General features: G+C 38.5%; 1 protein-coding gene across 2 annotated transcripts in view; it reads left to right on the forward strand.

Moving 5' to 3' along the window:
- LOC116383129 (glypican-6-like) overlaps positions 1-17,118 on the forward strand; it is a 123,203-nt gene that overhangs the window by 72,288 nt on the left and 33,797 nt on the right. For both annotated transcript variants that reach the window (XM_031846709.1, XM_031846710.1), the window contains exon 4: positions 7,158-7,323. In XM_031846709.1, coding sequence (XP_031702569.1) covers positions 7,158-7,323 — 166 coding nt within the window. The remainder of the gene's footprint in view (positions 1-7,157; positions 7,324-17,118) is intronic.

Consider the following 17,118-nt stretch of genomic DNA (forward strand, 5'->3'; position numbering starts at 1 on the left):
ACGTAATTAATGAAAGTACAGTGCTACAGACCAATGACAACTTGTACACTGTCATGTGACTCTATGTACCAAATTAATAATATGCATCTAAAGTTTACCCATTTGGTTATCTTGTCTTGTTTTATATATGCACTTCATTTCTAATTTTGGATATGACTTGGTTCACACCACACATTTAATTGCAAACCAGAGCGTACTGGACATGTTTTAGATATGAACAAAACGGTTAAGTACGTGTGGCTAGGTTTAGGCAGCTAAAAGTATTTCAATTCAATTTTGTATTCATCTTTATTTGCTAAATATCACAAATCACAAATTTGCAACACACAACATCCTCTGTCCTCGGACCCTTGCATCAGAACAGGGAAACCCCCCCCCCCCCCCCCCCCCAAAAAAAATGTTAACAGTACTTGGTTAAGGTCAGATTACCTTCATGGTTAATACTTTTCTGGAATGTAATATTTGTCAAATCCAATGCCTTTATTTACTTATTTATGTCCGCAAGACTTGGTAAAGTTCAAGAAGAAAGTAACTATCAAATAATAAAAAATGATTGAAATCTTGAAATGAAATTATTTGACGTCTAGATTGAAAGCGCCTCCATGCTGGTGACAGCTTGTGCCTATGTACGTCCGTCAGTCTCATTTAAATTTGCCTATAAGTCAATAAACTCAACTGTAAACTGATTAAATGTTGATGGTCTTAGGTCACTGAGACCTCAGGTAATACGTTTTGGCAATATCTATAAGAAGCATTAGCTTATGTGTAGTGTATAAAGGTTTTACTGTTACCTTCTGTGAGTTTATTCCAGCTGATGTAATGAATTTTCTCCAACACATGAAATTAATTTCTGAGTTTTATTGCAACAATCTTTAATGTAATCCTTCAATTGGGAAGAAATAAGTCAAGTTTTTACACAGATGTTTGTTGAGACCAGGCACATGTTTCTCTTGGTAGCAGATGGTAGCTCTGACTTGCACAGTGACAGATCACTCATATTGCCATTGACACTAATGGCTGTGGAATTGAGTGGGGACATTGGGGCACCAATGCAGTCTTACATCCATGTCCAATCAGTGCAAAGCAGCGCAGCCTGTCACAATAATTATGACAGAACTATTGAGACAATTTTTTTGGCGACAGACTCAATGTCCCACTAGTGTTCCCCTTGATTGGCCTTGGTAGCTTGCAAAGTCATTGTCATTTCTCACAACTTCATTACATTGTGGCACAAAGCAATTTCCATCTTCTGTGCTCTTCCCACTCTGTTACCCCTAAAGGGAGTTCACGCCATATGTGCATGACAACACCCTGTCGGATAGACAAGGTGATGTCTTCCAAGAGTGTCTTTTCGAGTTATCTCTCATTATGATAGTGAGCCTTGTCCTTTATTATAATGATTCAGTTATCTTGAATAATGTCTTATTGCTGAGAGTGAATTCAGGTGAGTGTAACGGCTCCCGACTGTGGCCTTTTATGGGATGAAATGAGAAGTGCTGGCTTTATTATTGCTGGGGCTCATCCGATTTATAATCTCACATTTCCAATCCTCAATAAAGTTAATGCTCACACCAGGAGTCTGGCTGAAATGCTGACTGCATCTGTAAGCTGCTCTTTTGAAGCAGCAGGCTAATGAGATGGCCGCTGTTTATTCCTTACCCCACTCTCATTTGCAGTATCCAAGTTCATTCACTTGGGTACTGCTATTAAGTAAAAGTACTTATACAACGATGTAAAAATACTCCATTACAAGTAAAAGTCTGACATTTAAATGAATAAGAAAAGGTATAGCAACATGTACTTAATGTATAAAAAGTGAAAGTACTTAGTCTACAGAATGGCCCCTTAGTTAGTTTAGGTACGAATTAAATATCAAACTAAGTAATTTTATATAAATGAACATTTATATACATATGTATACAGAACAAAAAGCTTCACCTCGACCAACTACAACAATAAAAAGCTACTTACAAATGCTAACGTAATGATAACCCAACGATACATTATATATATAAGTCAGTTTTTCTGCATTATGAGTACCTTTGATACTTTCAATACATTGAGGTGTTTTTACATAAATGACATTTGTCATTCAAGACTTTCTAGAGATGACCCGATCGATCAGTCTCATATTTCCGATTTTGTGAAGAAGACATAAAGCTTGCAATTTGTCACAACTGCAAGTCCAAAATAAGCCGCAGAGGAACAACCGTAAAATCGTTTGGAACAGCTAATTTATACACTCATTATATTATAATTCATTCCCATCAAATACGCAAAGAGTAATCACAGTGACGGCTCGTCTGCCAACAGTATGGAGCTGGACAGCTAACGTTAACTGAGGTTACATTGACTTGCAATATGTTACGTTCAAGCTCTACTCAGTTAAAATGAGTACTCAGTAAAGTCTGATTATTAAGCTATCATGATGCTTTCAAATGTAATCTTGTAAAATGTAGTTCTTGGTGAGAAACTTGAACAAATACAGTTGTTTAAAGATGTTTTCACAGCAATTAAAAAAATATTTTGACCTGTTTACTTGCTCTAACCAGTTTATAATATATAATTAGAACCACTAATGCCAAAATATTTTTTTATCTAAGTAAATCTCTTATGTCCTAATTATTTGAATTGTGTTTTTATGCAAATAACCACTAAAGATGACATTAAAAAAGTAAAAGGATAACATTTAGAATTTTTGACGGCTGACACTGATTTATGGGATATGGTTCCAGGACGGTGGTGAAAAAAATCGATTCGGCAAAAAACAGAGTTGGCAGGTGAGACTTTAAAGACATCGTAATCGGCCAAGAAAGTTCAAGAAAGCATCTCTTGGACTTTCAGTTGAAATGTAATATTTTTTCTATGCAATATTGTTACTTTTACTTTAATAAAGGATTTAAATACTTCCTCCACACACTGACTTGCACTCAAACATATGCTCTCCACGTGGTGTTATCATAGCACTTAAACATCAGATGAGTAGATTAGTTTTTTAATCTCATTCTGGATCTAAGGCATCCTACACTCCATCCACTCAACTGTAAATAAATGCTAACACAATTATCAGATTACCCTTCATCCAGAGCATAGAGTAACTGCTGAGGACAGTAACTGCAATGATGTAAGAGTATCCCTGTAAGATAATTGCCTTAAGAGGCACTATTTTAATGCAATGTAAAGGCTCACAAAGCTCAAGGGCAGATTAAAACACTTTTCCTGTTTGCAGTATGTAATATACAGTATGTTATTTGGTTGTCACTAAAAAGTCACACTAAATGTAAAGACTGCAGTCAGAACGGGTCTATAGTTGGGAAAACTGTCCCAGTGTTTTCTCCATGTCTTTTTAATAGGCTTTTCATAAACTGGGCCAAGTTTAATTGAATTGACAGAAACAGATTAATCCCAGAACTTTTTTTTTTTTTTTTTTTTATATTCTTATGAATATATACTGCACTTCATTGTACTAGTTGGAAGAAAGAAACAAAAAAGTAAGATGGTATTAAATTGTACAAAATGACATTTGCAATGGTTTAAGCATGATGAGTAGATGATATGGTATAGGCCTGCTATATATTCATTAGGATGCTCTGTAGTGCTGCTATAATGTATACCATAACAGTGGAACAGTGAATTTATCAAGGGAATGTGTTCCAAAGTCATCTTGTCAACTAGTTTTTGTTTTATGATAGCGGTTTAAACTGGATTTAGTGTCCTTGCCCATGCACAGGGACTGGGTGGAGCTGAGCCAACAGTGAACACAAAGGGGACGATCTCTCCCTCTCTCTTTCGTCTGTCACCATAACAAATATATTTATATGCAAATAAGCCTGTGAAATAAAATGATTCAAATAGCTTGATAGGAAAATGTTATATTTAATATGTAAGGTTTGAGTTGTTGATGGGGGAGAGGGGAAGAGAAAAGAGAAAGAGATAGCTGGAGATGCATGAGCATGCGGGCGGAGGTGGAAGTGCAATTTAAAAACTGTCTCGTCCCGATCTAAGGTACAGCAGACTGGTGAATTGCATGTAGCACTCAGATTTGACTCATGGATCTTTACGTGTGATACGATTTTAGTCAAAACAGAAACTGTGGTGACGGCACGGAATGACTAGACTGAAATCTTAAGGTTAAAGCTGCATGTGGGCCGGATAAACACTGTAAATCAGTTAATTCATTAATGATAATTTGGTGTTGGCTGCTTTTATAATCTGCTAGCAAAATATTGCATATATTTTAACAAAATGCATCATTGTAGAATCATAAAATGTGTATTTGCAAGTGACAAATTCTTTGGGAATTAAGAGGGAGCTCTCTCCAAAGCGAACACTGTGATTGGCATGTGCTTGGTTCTGTTTCTCTCTTCTGTTTCTGTCCAAATGTGGCGGTTCCTGCCACCTGCCTGTTCCCTCTGTTTGTCTGCTTGTGTCTTGCCCGTTTTTTTCGATCTGTTTCTTCTGTATCTGTCTTTCTGTTTTCTTCGTGTTTGTTTCTCTGCTGTTTGCTGTTCTTGTTTTGTTCTCCCTCCAGCACTGCCTGTTAATTAGAAATGTTATCAATTAAACGCTAGTTAATGTTGTGCATTAAACCAAATGATTGTGAAGGGTCCATGCAGGCTGATAGCAGACACCTGATAGCATATAGTAAATAAAAAACATAGCACAAAAAGTAAGGACATTTGTGTTTGGTAGATTATTTCTTTGTTGTAAAAATGCTTCTTGGCAATGAATCTTATACCATTGGAAAGCCTGTTTATTTCCCTTTTAAATGGTGCCACATTTGTAAGGAACATGCATTTGTGGGATGAGGTTGCGCCCATGAACAATTTGCCAAATTTTCTCTGCCAATGCCAAACAGCTTATTCTGCCATTGACTCTTGTTTGGTGTCGTTTGGTGGATTGGATGATTGAAGTCTGAAGAAACAAGTCATATTGTCAATTTAACAATTTATTCATTTAACAAACAGGAGCAGGAAGCGGAGGCTAATGTATAAGCAGAGAATCAATGACAATATGGAAAAAAACAGGCATGTAAACTGTAAAATGTGTTCAATCAAAATGAAAATGTACCACACTCCTAGAGTGATATAAACAATGTATGCAAACACATACCAGCGGATGACATGCAGCGCTGGAATTGAGAGCTAACAACCTATTTTAATGGCCCTCTTACAAGACATCACATGATGTCAGAAGCAGTCAGAAGCAAATGTCAAAAATGGTTAATTTGGTCCTTCTGCCAAGCAGCAATATAAATACACTAATAGTGTACATCTCTGTCTCTTTCTCTTCCTTATCTCTCATCTCACATATGCACACACAGGTGGTCTGGCCATTGTACCAATACAATCAATGGCACTCTGCAGGGGGCGACTGTGACTCATTGGTGGAGCAGGGTCATCCTTCAGTCCATGTCCACGTGTCCTTGGGCAAGACCCTTAACCCCAAATTGCTCCTGCAGGCTGTTCCAGGGGTGTGTTATGAAGTTAGAGTTAGTCCTGATAGGCGTGGTAGCCCCTGCCATCAGTGTAGGAATGGGTGTGAATGATGACATGTAGTGTTAAAGTGCACTAATGTTTTCTTTTTTCAGGTTCTTATCACTTTTATCTTCAGCTGTAATTATATCACCATCCTTTGTGTTAGCTGTCTTTGTTTATTTTTTCGTTCTTCAAACATTATGAATGTTAACAAAAGTCAAATTAACAATAATAATGATGACAAAGAAAATAGATTAAACACAAAATGAGTAATGATTAAATCTTTTGTTTGTAGGCTCTGTGCAAATCCTACGTGTAGCCTGCACAAGTGGTCGACACATTTATGCTTTTGCGCTGGTCTGTCTGCGTCGCTCTGCAATTACACCACCAAAATGCTAGTTGGCGATAGGTTTTCTGTGCAACTGTGTTGAGTTTTTTCTTGTACTTCAAACAATGGCGACTGAAACCAGACACAGTTCTTTGCTGGAACTGAGCAGATCATGTTGGAGTTGGAGCTAATAAATCTAATCAAATATGAATAAAAATACTGTTACTGCGTTACCTATTTCTTGCCTCAAATGTTTTCAGAATCATGTTTGGTGTACTGTTTAGCTGTAATATGAGAATGTTTGTGGCTATACCGGTCGGAGAAAACCGGACCATTTGGGTTCCACCCATTTCCGCTGGATGTCTCCGCCCTTACATTAATGGAGAGGTACCTGACAGGCTGCAGTGGAGGCTGAAGCACAAATCTACAGTTCACCTAAAGCGCAGCTTCAATGCAGAAGTATAAATTGGTCTTCAGAGTAAAGGGTGTTTGAGGCTCTACAACTTTTAGGGTAAATTGGTGATTTTAGACTACAAAATAAATAAAACTTGACTTGACCTGAATTAATCAGTGTTTTGCACTGATGAATGAACATAAAATTGCTCTAGAATTAGACTTAATTGATGTTATTAACTGACTCTTCAAATCATTTCCTGTGATGGGTAGATTGGTTCCTCTGCCACATCTCAAACCTTAAGTATAGAATATGGTGTCTGGTTGTATCCATCTTATGACTACCACTGACTGATCTGCCAACTTTCCCTGCACACACACACACACACACACCAACAGAGTGTGTGCTGAAAAAAAATCTAAAGTCAAGCATGATGAATACAGAGGCTGACAGGCCAATTATCAGATGTACTTTTTGTTCTGCATCCCCTCCTCTGAAGGGAAGCAGATGTGAAAATCCTGTCGCTTTCACTCAAGCCGGTGCAATGACATGGCCCAACAACAAAAGGCACAGCCTTCACAAGGAATCGAGATGGACAGAGTTGTAAACATTGTCTTGTCAAACTGTTTTATCTGGTGGGTTTCCACATTTCAAGCTTCGGAAGATGTGATCTAGTGTGGCGATGTTTGTCAAAAGTTGAAATACGTCTGACTCTCCCCGCCCCTGAACTTTCAATTGGGAATTACATTTCTTACTATTGATGCTTGGTTTCTGTGCAAGCCTCACAAAATTTTGGAGAAATAAAGAAATGTCAAAAAATGTGGTGTGCAATATTACTGTTTTATGACCACTTCTCTCTCCCTTTTAGGAATCATACAGCATGTTCTAAACCAACTATTAAGGTTTAATGAGCTTGAAAAGACTTGACCTAACTGAGGAACTTCTCTTTGTTTCATAGGTGAATGTAATCCCAGCATGTGTCAGAGCCTTGACCAAGATGCTGTACTGTCCATACTGTCGCAGCATGCCGGGGCTGAAGCCCTGTCACAACTACTGTCACAACGTTATGAGGGGCTGTTTAGCGAACCAGGCAGACCTAGATGCTGAATGGAACCTCTTCATCGGTAAGAAATAAAACATTCTGATTCAAATTGAGTGCCCTTCCACCTGCTTCTCGTTTACGCTTTGTAATTCTTTTCAAGGTTTGTGTGTCCGTCTGCCTGCCTGCCAGTGTGCACACTTGTACTTCTGAGTCTGCATGTTACTTTTCAAAGGCAGTGTCTTTGAATAGTGTCTGTGGGAATTCAGTAGGATGTGTCGGCTGTGTCGGATTCAGCTTTAAATAATTTACAGAGACAAAACTGAAATCTTATTTGTGAAACCATTCCTTCTTTTTTTCTGTCTGAAATGTTGTTTGCTGTTGCTGGAACCATGGCATAGTGCTTAGAGCTCTGGTCCCTGCTGTTTAGGATTGATAAAGGAGAGCAGATCCTAGGCAAACACATTTTCTATAGTGTTTCCAGCTGAGCTCAGTGAGTAATATAGCACTTCGCTAAGGCTGTAAGTAGCTGGATGCTGTAAGCCCTCCTGTTAAATGGATACCAAGGAGGCACATAGTGTTCCCTCTGGATCTTGTAGGCCAATGCTTTATTTGTTATGTACCCCAATCCCATCCTTCCACCCACACTAACAGGTTTTTTTTTTCTTTTTTTAAATGGGGCAACATTTTTTCAGAGACGTCCCTGAAGACTGCGTGTCAAGTGAACTGCACTTCTAAGCTTTTGGCTGTTTTGTGACAGGCCTGTCATTTGAGAAACCATCAGATGACGTACCGCTTGTTCTCTCCGATGGCATGTCTGAAGTCTCAGATCAACACAGGCCCCCATGTACTGAATGAGATGTCTCACAGCTTTATGACATGTGTTAAAAAGTTAGTGTCTTGTTCGGTTGTGAAGAGCCAAATCTATTGCCGCAAAGGGACGCTCTGCTTGACTGTAATGGAAAAAGCTGTTGTTGCAACAGAATGATGAATCTGGTCAGAAAAAGACACCCTTGGGGTGTTAAAAAAATGGATTTTTAATTTTTAACAAATTTTTGGTGCAGACTGTGTTTTTAGGTTTGGAAAGACAATGTTGAGGGTATTATAATTAGAAATATATAACCCAAGGAATCGTTTGTTTTCTCCATGAAAGACAAATTTTTTGATGTCTACTGACATTTTGTATTCATTATCTGTTGCTAAAGAACTTCGGGTTGCTTACAATGCAGCTTACAAGAAATATTGATTTACCTTTCAGAGATAACTTCTACATTTATCACAGGTCAGTTCTCGCCTGTGGAGCACATCTATGCATTATAGAAATGTATGGATTGAGCCCATACGCAGTCTGTCATTGTCATCCATTCAAATCATCACTTATTAGTGAAGGTTAGATTGGAGGCACAGCGTTCAATTTTTAAGAACCCTCAATGACATCTACCTGTGGACTTTGCTCATGCTTAAATGTCATTATTGATACCATTGATTTTTAAGACCACAGTATAAAGGAAAGTCGAGGCTTTTTATTTCGTTTTAATCTTCATCAGCAAGGGACAAGATGAGTTCTGAAAATGGTCTGTAATCTTTATAAATCTGAATCAGGGACATTTATGTAACAAATAATTTTTTGGCTTTTATTAAAAACTGAAAAAAATAAGTGCAATGCCAAATTGCCTAAACTAATACTAGATACATGTGTTTCTCTCTAATGCACATAGTTGCCTCATTCTTAGTGGAAGACTGTTGCAACATCTATTTTTGGAGAGAGATTTCTAAAGATAGGACACACTAAATAAAAGGTTGAATGATTCATACTATATTTACATTATAAATGCATGGTTACATTTAGTTAAATGTCGTAAAGTAGTAAAAACAAAACATGTTCAGTTAGTTACCTTGGATTCAAATTCAGTGTCAAACTTTTTCTCTAAATATTGCCATTCCTTCGTTCTGGTGTGAAATGACATGCTCACACTCTCCGGTCAAACATGGAAGATGTGTTGGTAGTTAGCATCGCAGGTCCATGTGTTTAGCTATTTTGTACCAAGACAATTCTTTTGAAGACTGTATTAGCTTTGACTACCACAGCGCAACACGTAGCCAGCAGAAAACCCCTACAAGGTTCAAATGGATTAACTCTTATGTGTAGAAACTCACTAGTCTTGCAGAATCAGTGCTACTAACAACCCATTGCACAACGCTCACTTTTCATTTTAACACCAGAGCTACATTCAGTTATAAGGTGCAGTATATTTACTGACCTACAGACATGCAACATTTATAGACCTTTTTTTTTTAAAGAAAATGGTGGTGCAGTTATTAAATGAATACTGTTTGCTTTTAATTTAAGTAAGCCGGTTCTATGACCATTCAAAATGGCTGTATCTAATCTTAAACTCTGCATGGGGTATGTACAGCACCTTGTATGGCTACAGTTTATTTTATGGAAATATGAGAGAGGAAAACTGAAAATGAACACTGCTAAGCTTTTTTTTACCTCTTTATTTTACACTGCTATACATTTTTTTCTGTCTCACCCTAAAGTACCGTTGACATTCACAAGTACTTATGTAAAGTTTTTTATTTATTTTTCACATTACTAGATAAAATGAAACATTAAAATACTTTGATGTAGCCTACATTTCATTACGCAAAAGTAGAATGATTACAGCATCCGTGTCATACATTTCAAAGTTGCAGTCACAGTACAGTAGTTTACAGTTTGTAAAGGTTGCCGTAAGGAATTCAAGGCTTTCAGACTGAAAATGGAAGACAGACTTGTCTGTGAACAATGAGGATAAACCTGAGGAAGGATGTGATTTACCTGCTCGTACCTGAGCTTTTGTGTGTGTGTGTGTGTGTGTGTGTGTGTGTGTGTGTGTGTGTGTGTGTGTGTGTGTGTGTGTGTGTCTTTGTTTAAATGATCAGGGAAAGAATTCATCGTTTTGGCCAATGGGTGATACCAAACCATCAGTCACCTGCCATCATGACAAATTTACCCAGCTCTGCATCATGACAGACACGTCATTATCATTTTTCTTGTCAGCACCTTGTTAAAATACCCTCAGAGAGCGAGGGAGAGGGAGGACACGTGCTGCTGTTCTCACAGTACTGCAGGTTTTCAGGCTTACATCATGATTACTGCCATTTTTTTAATTTTTCAGCTGCATATTGGCAAAATTAATGGAAGGTTTTGATTGAGTCTTTGTAAAGCCCAAACCAAACAGTGATCTTCCAATCATAGCTTTTCAACCGTAACTGGGCACTCTGCCCTTCAGGCTGTGGATCTCTCCAAGCGATGTGCGTGTAGCTTTAGTAAGAGCAATACTTCATCGAAAAAGTTTTAAGGGTTTTAATGGTGTTCCAAAAATCAAAAACACAAGAGCAGAAGTGTAAGGATTGTCTTATCTGCTCTAACTTAAGCTGCAATTGTTGACATGTCCTGCTCACTAGCTTACTACCAACAGTAGTAACTGAATGCCAAGCATTAGCATATCATTAACTAAGTTACATTACTTTGTGGGATTATGTAAAAGAATCTACCATATAGTATTAACACATCGTGTAAAAACTGGTCCTGGATGCTGTCAGTTTAGGCTAACGGTAGCAGTTGTTCAGGCCTCGAATACGAAAAACAACAATGCTAGGTCTACAAGCCATGTGGTGGTCCCACTGGAGCTGCTCCACATGATAAAACTGGAAACTGAGTCTCAAACATGTTCTGGGACAGGTTTGGGAAGGTGGAGGTGGATCTGTTCGCCTCATAAGAGAATACATAATGCACACTGTGGTTCTCCACCAACACACACAATCACCACTAGGAGTGGATGCATTCTTTCACCAACCCTGGCCCAGATTTCTCCTGAATGCATTTCCTGCAGTTCCTCTGGTTCCTTGCCATTTGGCCGGCATTCAAGAAGAGTCATTCAGGTTGCACAAGCATGTCATGGTTCTCCTCCATGGTGCAACTGCAGGGGGGCAACCGTGGCAACTCCTATGGCTCAGAGATGCATTGTCACAGCTGGACAGTGTGATCCACCACCTCCTGAAGATAGACCAGCGACTATGGGCCTAGCCACTGAACGGGCTTGGAAAGGTCAGGGCTGTCCCCTTCTACTACAGCGTGTTATGTGGGTAGATGGTCTGCTTTTCAGCACTGGTGTGTAGAGAATAGCTCAGGTCCCACGTCATGTCCCTTGCCTCTTGTGTTAACCTCTTCAAATGTTGTGCTGCGAAAACTTGGGGGTCCCCCTTTTGAGCCTTTACCCCAAATCTCCATCAAGATCCTATATTTCAAGACAGCGCTCCTCCTAGCTCCGACATCGGCTAAAAGTGCGAGTGGTCAGTCTAGCTGTCGGTCTCGCCATCCACATTTCCAACAATGTGCCTTTAATCCGATTATCACTGATTAGTGGGGCTGCATGGGGACCATTGGGTACAGAATTGCCGGCCCCGCTGAATCTTGCATATTTATTCTCCACACAGGGCTGTGTTAACCATGACACAGTTTGTGCCTGTTAGCCTCTTTTACGTGTGGCATCTACTGTTTGTGAACTGATGTATGTTGTCTGCTTGTGGACAGTGGTGTCACAATGGGGCATAGACTACATCGGATTCCAATTGCTGAACCGAATAGCAACAGCCTGTAGAGGGTTATGCCTATAGAATGTAGAGTTGCGTTGAGAAATCCACAGAAAATGTATCTGCTATTTTAAATTTATTTCCCCTTTTTCCAGCCATCTATTGTTTTCAGTTTGTAATTTTTTTTTTATACATACAACATGCCTGTGAATGCATTATTTATCCCACTTAAGATATAGGCTTGTGTTGTAGAAATCAGTCCATTGATACCACAGTGTAAGCGATCCTCATTGATTTTATTCGCTCATTTCTTTTTAATTGCATGGATTGTGTAACTGGACCTCCCCACAACCCTCCAGTTCATGACAATTCAAGGCAATATATTGTTTTGTCCTCCAAAAAAGTACTTTCTTTGGTGTCTGTGAGATTATGAAGATGAACACCCTGCTAGGGCTTTACTTTAAATGATAAAGATAGCTTGGTAGAAACTAAGCTTGCACATTGCTTTTACTGCAGAGTGTAGCCTTAACATTGTCTACAAATGTTCTACCTTTCTCACTGTAAAATCTTTACATTGCCACTCAACATATTCAGTGGTCTTTAAGATTCCTCAAGTATGACATTAAAAAATCCTACATCTTTAAGTGAAATCAGAGACAGTTACCTGGTGCAAACACACACACACACACATACAAAGAGGCACTCATGCTGACTGAGCATCAAGCATGGTCTCAGTAACAGACATGACTGGATGAAACCACCTTCTGTAACTGGTGGGTTCCTGCCTGTCAGAAAGCTGAAGGCGGGATGACTCACTTAGCCTAGTGGAAGTAATCTTCATATCCTCAGCATAATCAAGAACCAGTATATTTTCTTTATAATTGCTACTGGCTGTGCAGAATCTGCAAGATATTGCTCTTCTGTACATGTGTCAGGAATGCTTACGCAGCTTTACTTCATATACAAGGAACATTTCATTTTCGTAATACTGTGAGTTACTCCAGCTGATGTCCAGCTATGATTTATTTAATAGTTGTATTGCCGCCACAGCAGAAGCAGTAGTGTCTCGCAGTTGCAGCAGTAAAGATAAGTCAAAAGATATGAGAGTTCATTTGTGAGGAGTAACAGACATGGTAATTGAGACATAAAAGTAAATAAAACAGAAATAAAATCGTTCAAGAAATATTTGTTTGTGAGCTACAATCCAGCTTTAAGTGCACGAGAGAATGCCTGTGTAGACTCCAAAAAGACAGACAGATATGTTGGCAAGTTCGTGAGTCTTTTGCAATTGATTCCCCTCTTGCAGCTGCAAACTGGAAAACTAGTTACAGGAAAATGACGTCAGACGTGTTTTAGCAGAGTGGTTTTGGCAGTGTTTGTGTTTCTAGGAGTGACCTGGGAGTAAAAGTGATGTTATACAAATAATGCGCCTTATCAACGTAAACAAAAGCTTTACGTGATGTGTTAAAACGTGATGGAGCAAGGATTGAAGCTAATTTGGAGTTTCCTCACTTCGTGTCTGTCTGTTTACTTGATATGAAGTTGTTTAAGCCATTTCTTTCCTGTGGTACATAAAATAAGACAAATGAGTGACTGTACAGTTGGCAGAGACAAAATGTGTTTGTAATCTCTTATTGCATGTTGCATGTGTTTTCATTCACTGGGACTGAGCCCCTCAAAGAAGGGTCAGAGAGCTCAGTGGTCTGTTGGGACAAAAATTAATCCATGGCTTTTCTACCCCAGTAAGTCTCTGTAGGGAAGTGTTAGGGCCCTGACTGCTACACAATAATCTGCACGTCTTCCATTGCTTGTTTAATAATTATGATACTTTACGTACAACTTGACTGGAAATTGTAGAATTTAGGATAGTTTATAGCTTGTCTATAATCTTATTGAACATTTGAACAAAACTGGAAATGTGGAAGAGTAATTTTAATTATGAAAAATAGACAAAAGAGCTAAAGTCAAATACACAAAGAATTATTGAATTGATATTTTCTATTTTCATGTAGTTATTTGTATCTTCAACACACAAGCTCCGGTGTCTTCGTGACATGTATAAACTAATCTCTGAGTCATGCACTGTTTATACATCGTTATAAGACATTTTTTCATGGATGCAATTTGTCAGCATGTGGAGAAAACACCACCCATGGTAATGGAATATTCGTCTGTCTCCAGAAATTTATGCTGGATGTCATCAACTTATATTGTTGGATGCTTAGTGTTTGTATGCAGACATTTTCTCCAATTTGCACTGGCAGATGGTGAAAGTTATTCTCTCCCTTTTCATCACTGCAACTCAGAAGCATTGGGCAGACTCGTATTTGTGGGCACAGGGTGGTAATTCTCTTTACAATATGTTCATCATTTCCAATTCAACAGTTAACAGTTATCCCAGGATAAATTCACACCAACACCGGAAGGGCAATTGCTGCAATAAACAAACTGTTGCTGATGCTCTCCGGAAAGATACATTTACTAAGTTCAAACAATTTCAAAATGTATTTGATAAATATTACAAAAACTGTGTCACTGCTTTGATTCACACTAAGCAATACTAGTCAGTGTTTAACACCTTTTCTACAGCCTCTTTGTCATTATAGAGAATGACATACTGTACCTTACGTGACACTGGAGCTACCAGTTTACATCATTTGGATAGTGATATGCTATTAAATCCTAAAGACAAGGTCACACAGCATGATTTTGAACACAGTCTAATCCTGATAGGACCGGTTCTGTACTCTGGGTTTGCACGAGAACGTGACACTCTGGTCCTCCCATTGACTCCAGAGCAGTCATGTAGAGCGCAGTAGGATTTCTCATTTCACTTGGGCCAGTCTGGGCTATGTGGTGTGAAATAGTCCAAGATTTTTTCACCACAGAAATCTGAGTTATCCTAGCGATGGCCAATGAACCAGAAGACAAATCCTTATTAACTCCCACTGAAATGTGTTCTCCTTCATCCTTCAAAAGCTTTATACAAAATGATATCTCAGCAATGTGCCTGGATCAGTACACATTAGTAAAATGATGACTGAAGTGAAAGATAGCACAGACTCCCAATTTGTCAATGTTATTCTTGTCAATATTTAGTAGTTTCTCAGCAATAGGCAGGAAACCAGCAGTTATATGTTATAACTGATGTTTTAGGTACCTGCTCAGGATGGATCTAGTAGTGTGTGACAGAAATTGATCTTAGAGTAGGTGTATGTATTGAACACTCCAGCACCACTCACTGCATCAAAATTGTATTGACTAAGAATTGACCAAGAGTAAATGAAGTCAATTTGATCTGTCAGATGGTGAAAACACCTGCGGAATAAATAAAACATCCAAAAAGTTATAACATTATAAATCACAGGGTTAAAAATACCTTGACAATTAGGAACCCTTGATTCATTCCTCAACATCTTCACATAAAAGTTGTTAATTTGTCATAGATTCACACATGAATGACGGCTGTGTCCCCCAAGAGACTCCACGGGTAGTTTGTTGGAGTCTCTCCAAATCCCTCTGGGTGAGGGAAAAAAAGGAGAGTTTTCCATTAGAAAATAACCGAGCATGAAACCTGGAGCCAAAAAAATACACCATGCAGCCAGCAGTAAACAACCATGCCAATACAACCCCCTGTGTCAGTCAATGGATAGATGGACAGATGGATGAATGGTGCTGCAAATCGATTGTGTATCTGTTAATATCAAAGGCAAAAGACTTATTGAATCATTACAGGAAACTGATGCCATACGATGTATATCAGTCAAGTGCAATATCAGATAAAGGGGAAAAGAGAAAAGCATTTAAGGAACCATTTATAAAGAAAAGAAGGTTTTAAAACAGCAAGCACCACTTTCATTGTGTGCAAGCCTGAAAATAACAAAGTAAAGTAGTTACTTAAACACGTTTAAATAAAATCATAATCTCTTCTGAAAGGTAACTCTTTGGATTTAACCTTCACCTTCAATCCCATCATTTTTCTACATGAAAGTGTCAATGAACAATAACAGAATTACAAACATAATATATCTTCTCGCCTGTTTTTATTTCAAAACGATTTACTCTTGTGTCTTTGATATACTCCTGTTATAAAATAAACAATTGTTGTCACAGAGATTTGGAAATCTTAAAATGATTTCCACAAATGAAATCCCGACAAAGGGTAACGGATTGTTTCCCGTATGTGACATAATTTCAGAAGTTACTTAAGCCTGTAGAAGTAACAATTCCTCTTGCAATTCATATGACTGACTTATTCTCACAATCCATCAAATATTCATTAAGCTATATGAAAAATAGGTTGTCAGAACTCAGCTGAGGATATAATTTAGCTCTTTGAGTCTTTTATAGAATGAGTTACAGATTCGCTGCCAATTTCTCCTCTACTCTCACTGTGTTCCACTGAGGCTTTATCTGCGGTAGCATTAGAGCAGTACTCTGCTAAACATAGGCAGCTGAAGACTTCACAGGACTCGGGTTGGCCCCACGCAGTGACCTCCAGCCAGATCCTGATAGAAATCTAACCAAGCATCACGCCCAATTTGAGACTCCAGAGTAAACAAACAGGAGTGCTCTTCAAAGGTACAGCTACTAACAGACAGAGGAGTGGGGTCTGTCTGTAGCTCTGCTCACTAGTAGGCTGTAAAATGCTGCACAGGCCTGGATTACAACATGCGCAACCTAAAAAAAAGTTTTAGAACAATAAAATATAATCAATTATTTTTGTTCAAGAAGTTGGATTATTGGCAGGATTTGGGGTGGGTTTAGGAATGCGTGATTTGCGAGGTTTAACATGTCCTCGTATCATAACTCGTATGATATAATAAACAAGGACACTTTTTACCTCATAGGTGATACACTCCTGTCTTTGTCTAATCAGTAACAGGATGCATGATATTTTCTATCAAAATTAGATTGATGTTGCAGTTATAGCAATGAGGAATGAAATTTCATCCATTCGTTTAAACAGCATAATATGGCCAATAGCTGCAATTTTGAATCGCAATGCTCAGATGCATCATTCCTCCAGTTTTGGTCAAAATCTGTAGGAGATATGATATAGTATTGTAGCGTTGGTCATGAATTGAGTCGGCCAGCTGTCTCTGAATTATTTAGCTTCACTACATTTCACTGTGGCGATCCCAAAGAACTGCTGTCTTGTCTCAAATTCTAGTTATCATTAGGCTCTGCCAACCTTGGATTTCTCCAAATTATCGCAGTGTACAGATGGAAGAGTGTGGATAAAACAAACACACGCAGCATTAGATCAGAAAAAGACTGTAAAATAAAAATAAAAAAA

This window comes from Anarrhichthys ocellatus, unplaced genomic scaffold (genome assembly GCF_004355925.1).
Source record: "Anarrhichthys ocellatus isolate YVR2014 unplaced genomic scaffold, GSC_Weel_1.0 scaffold6, whole genome shotgun sequence".
Lineage (NCBI taxonomy): Eukaryota > Metazoa > Chordata > Actinopteri > Perciformes > Anarhichadidae > Anarrhichthys > Anarrhichthys ocellatus.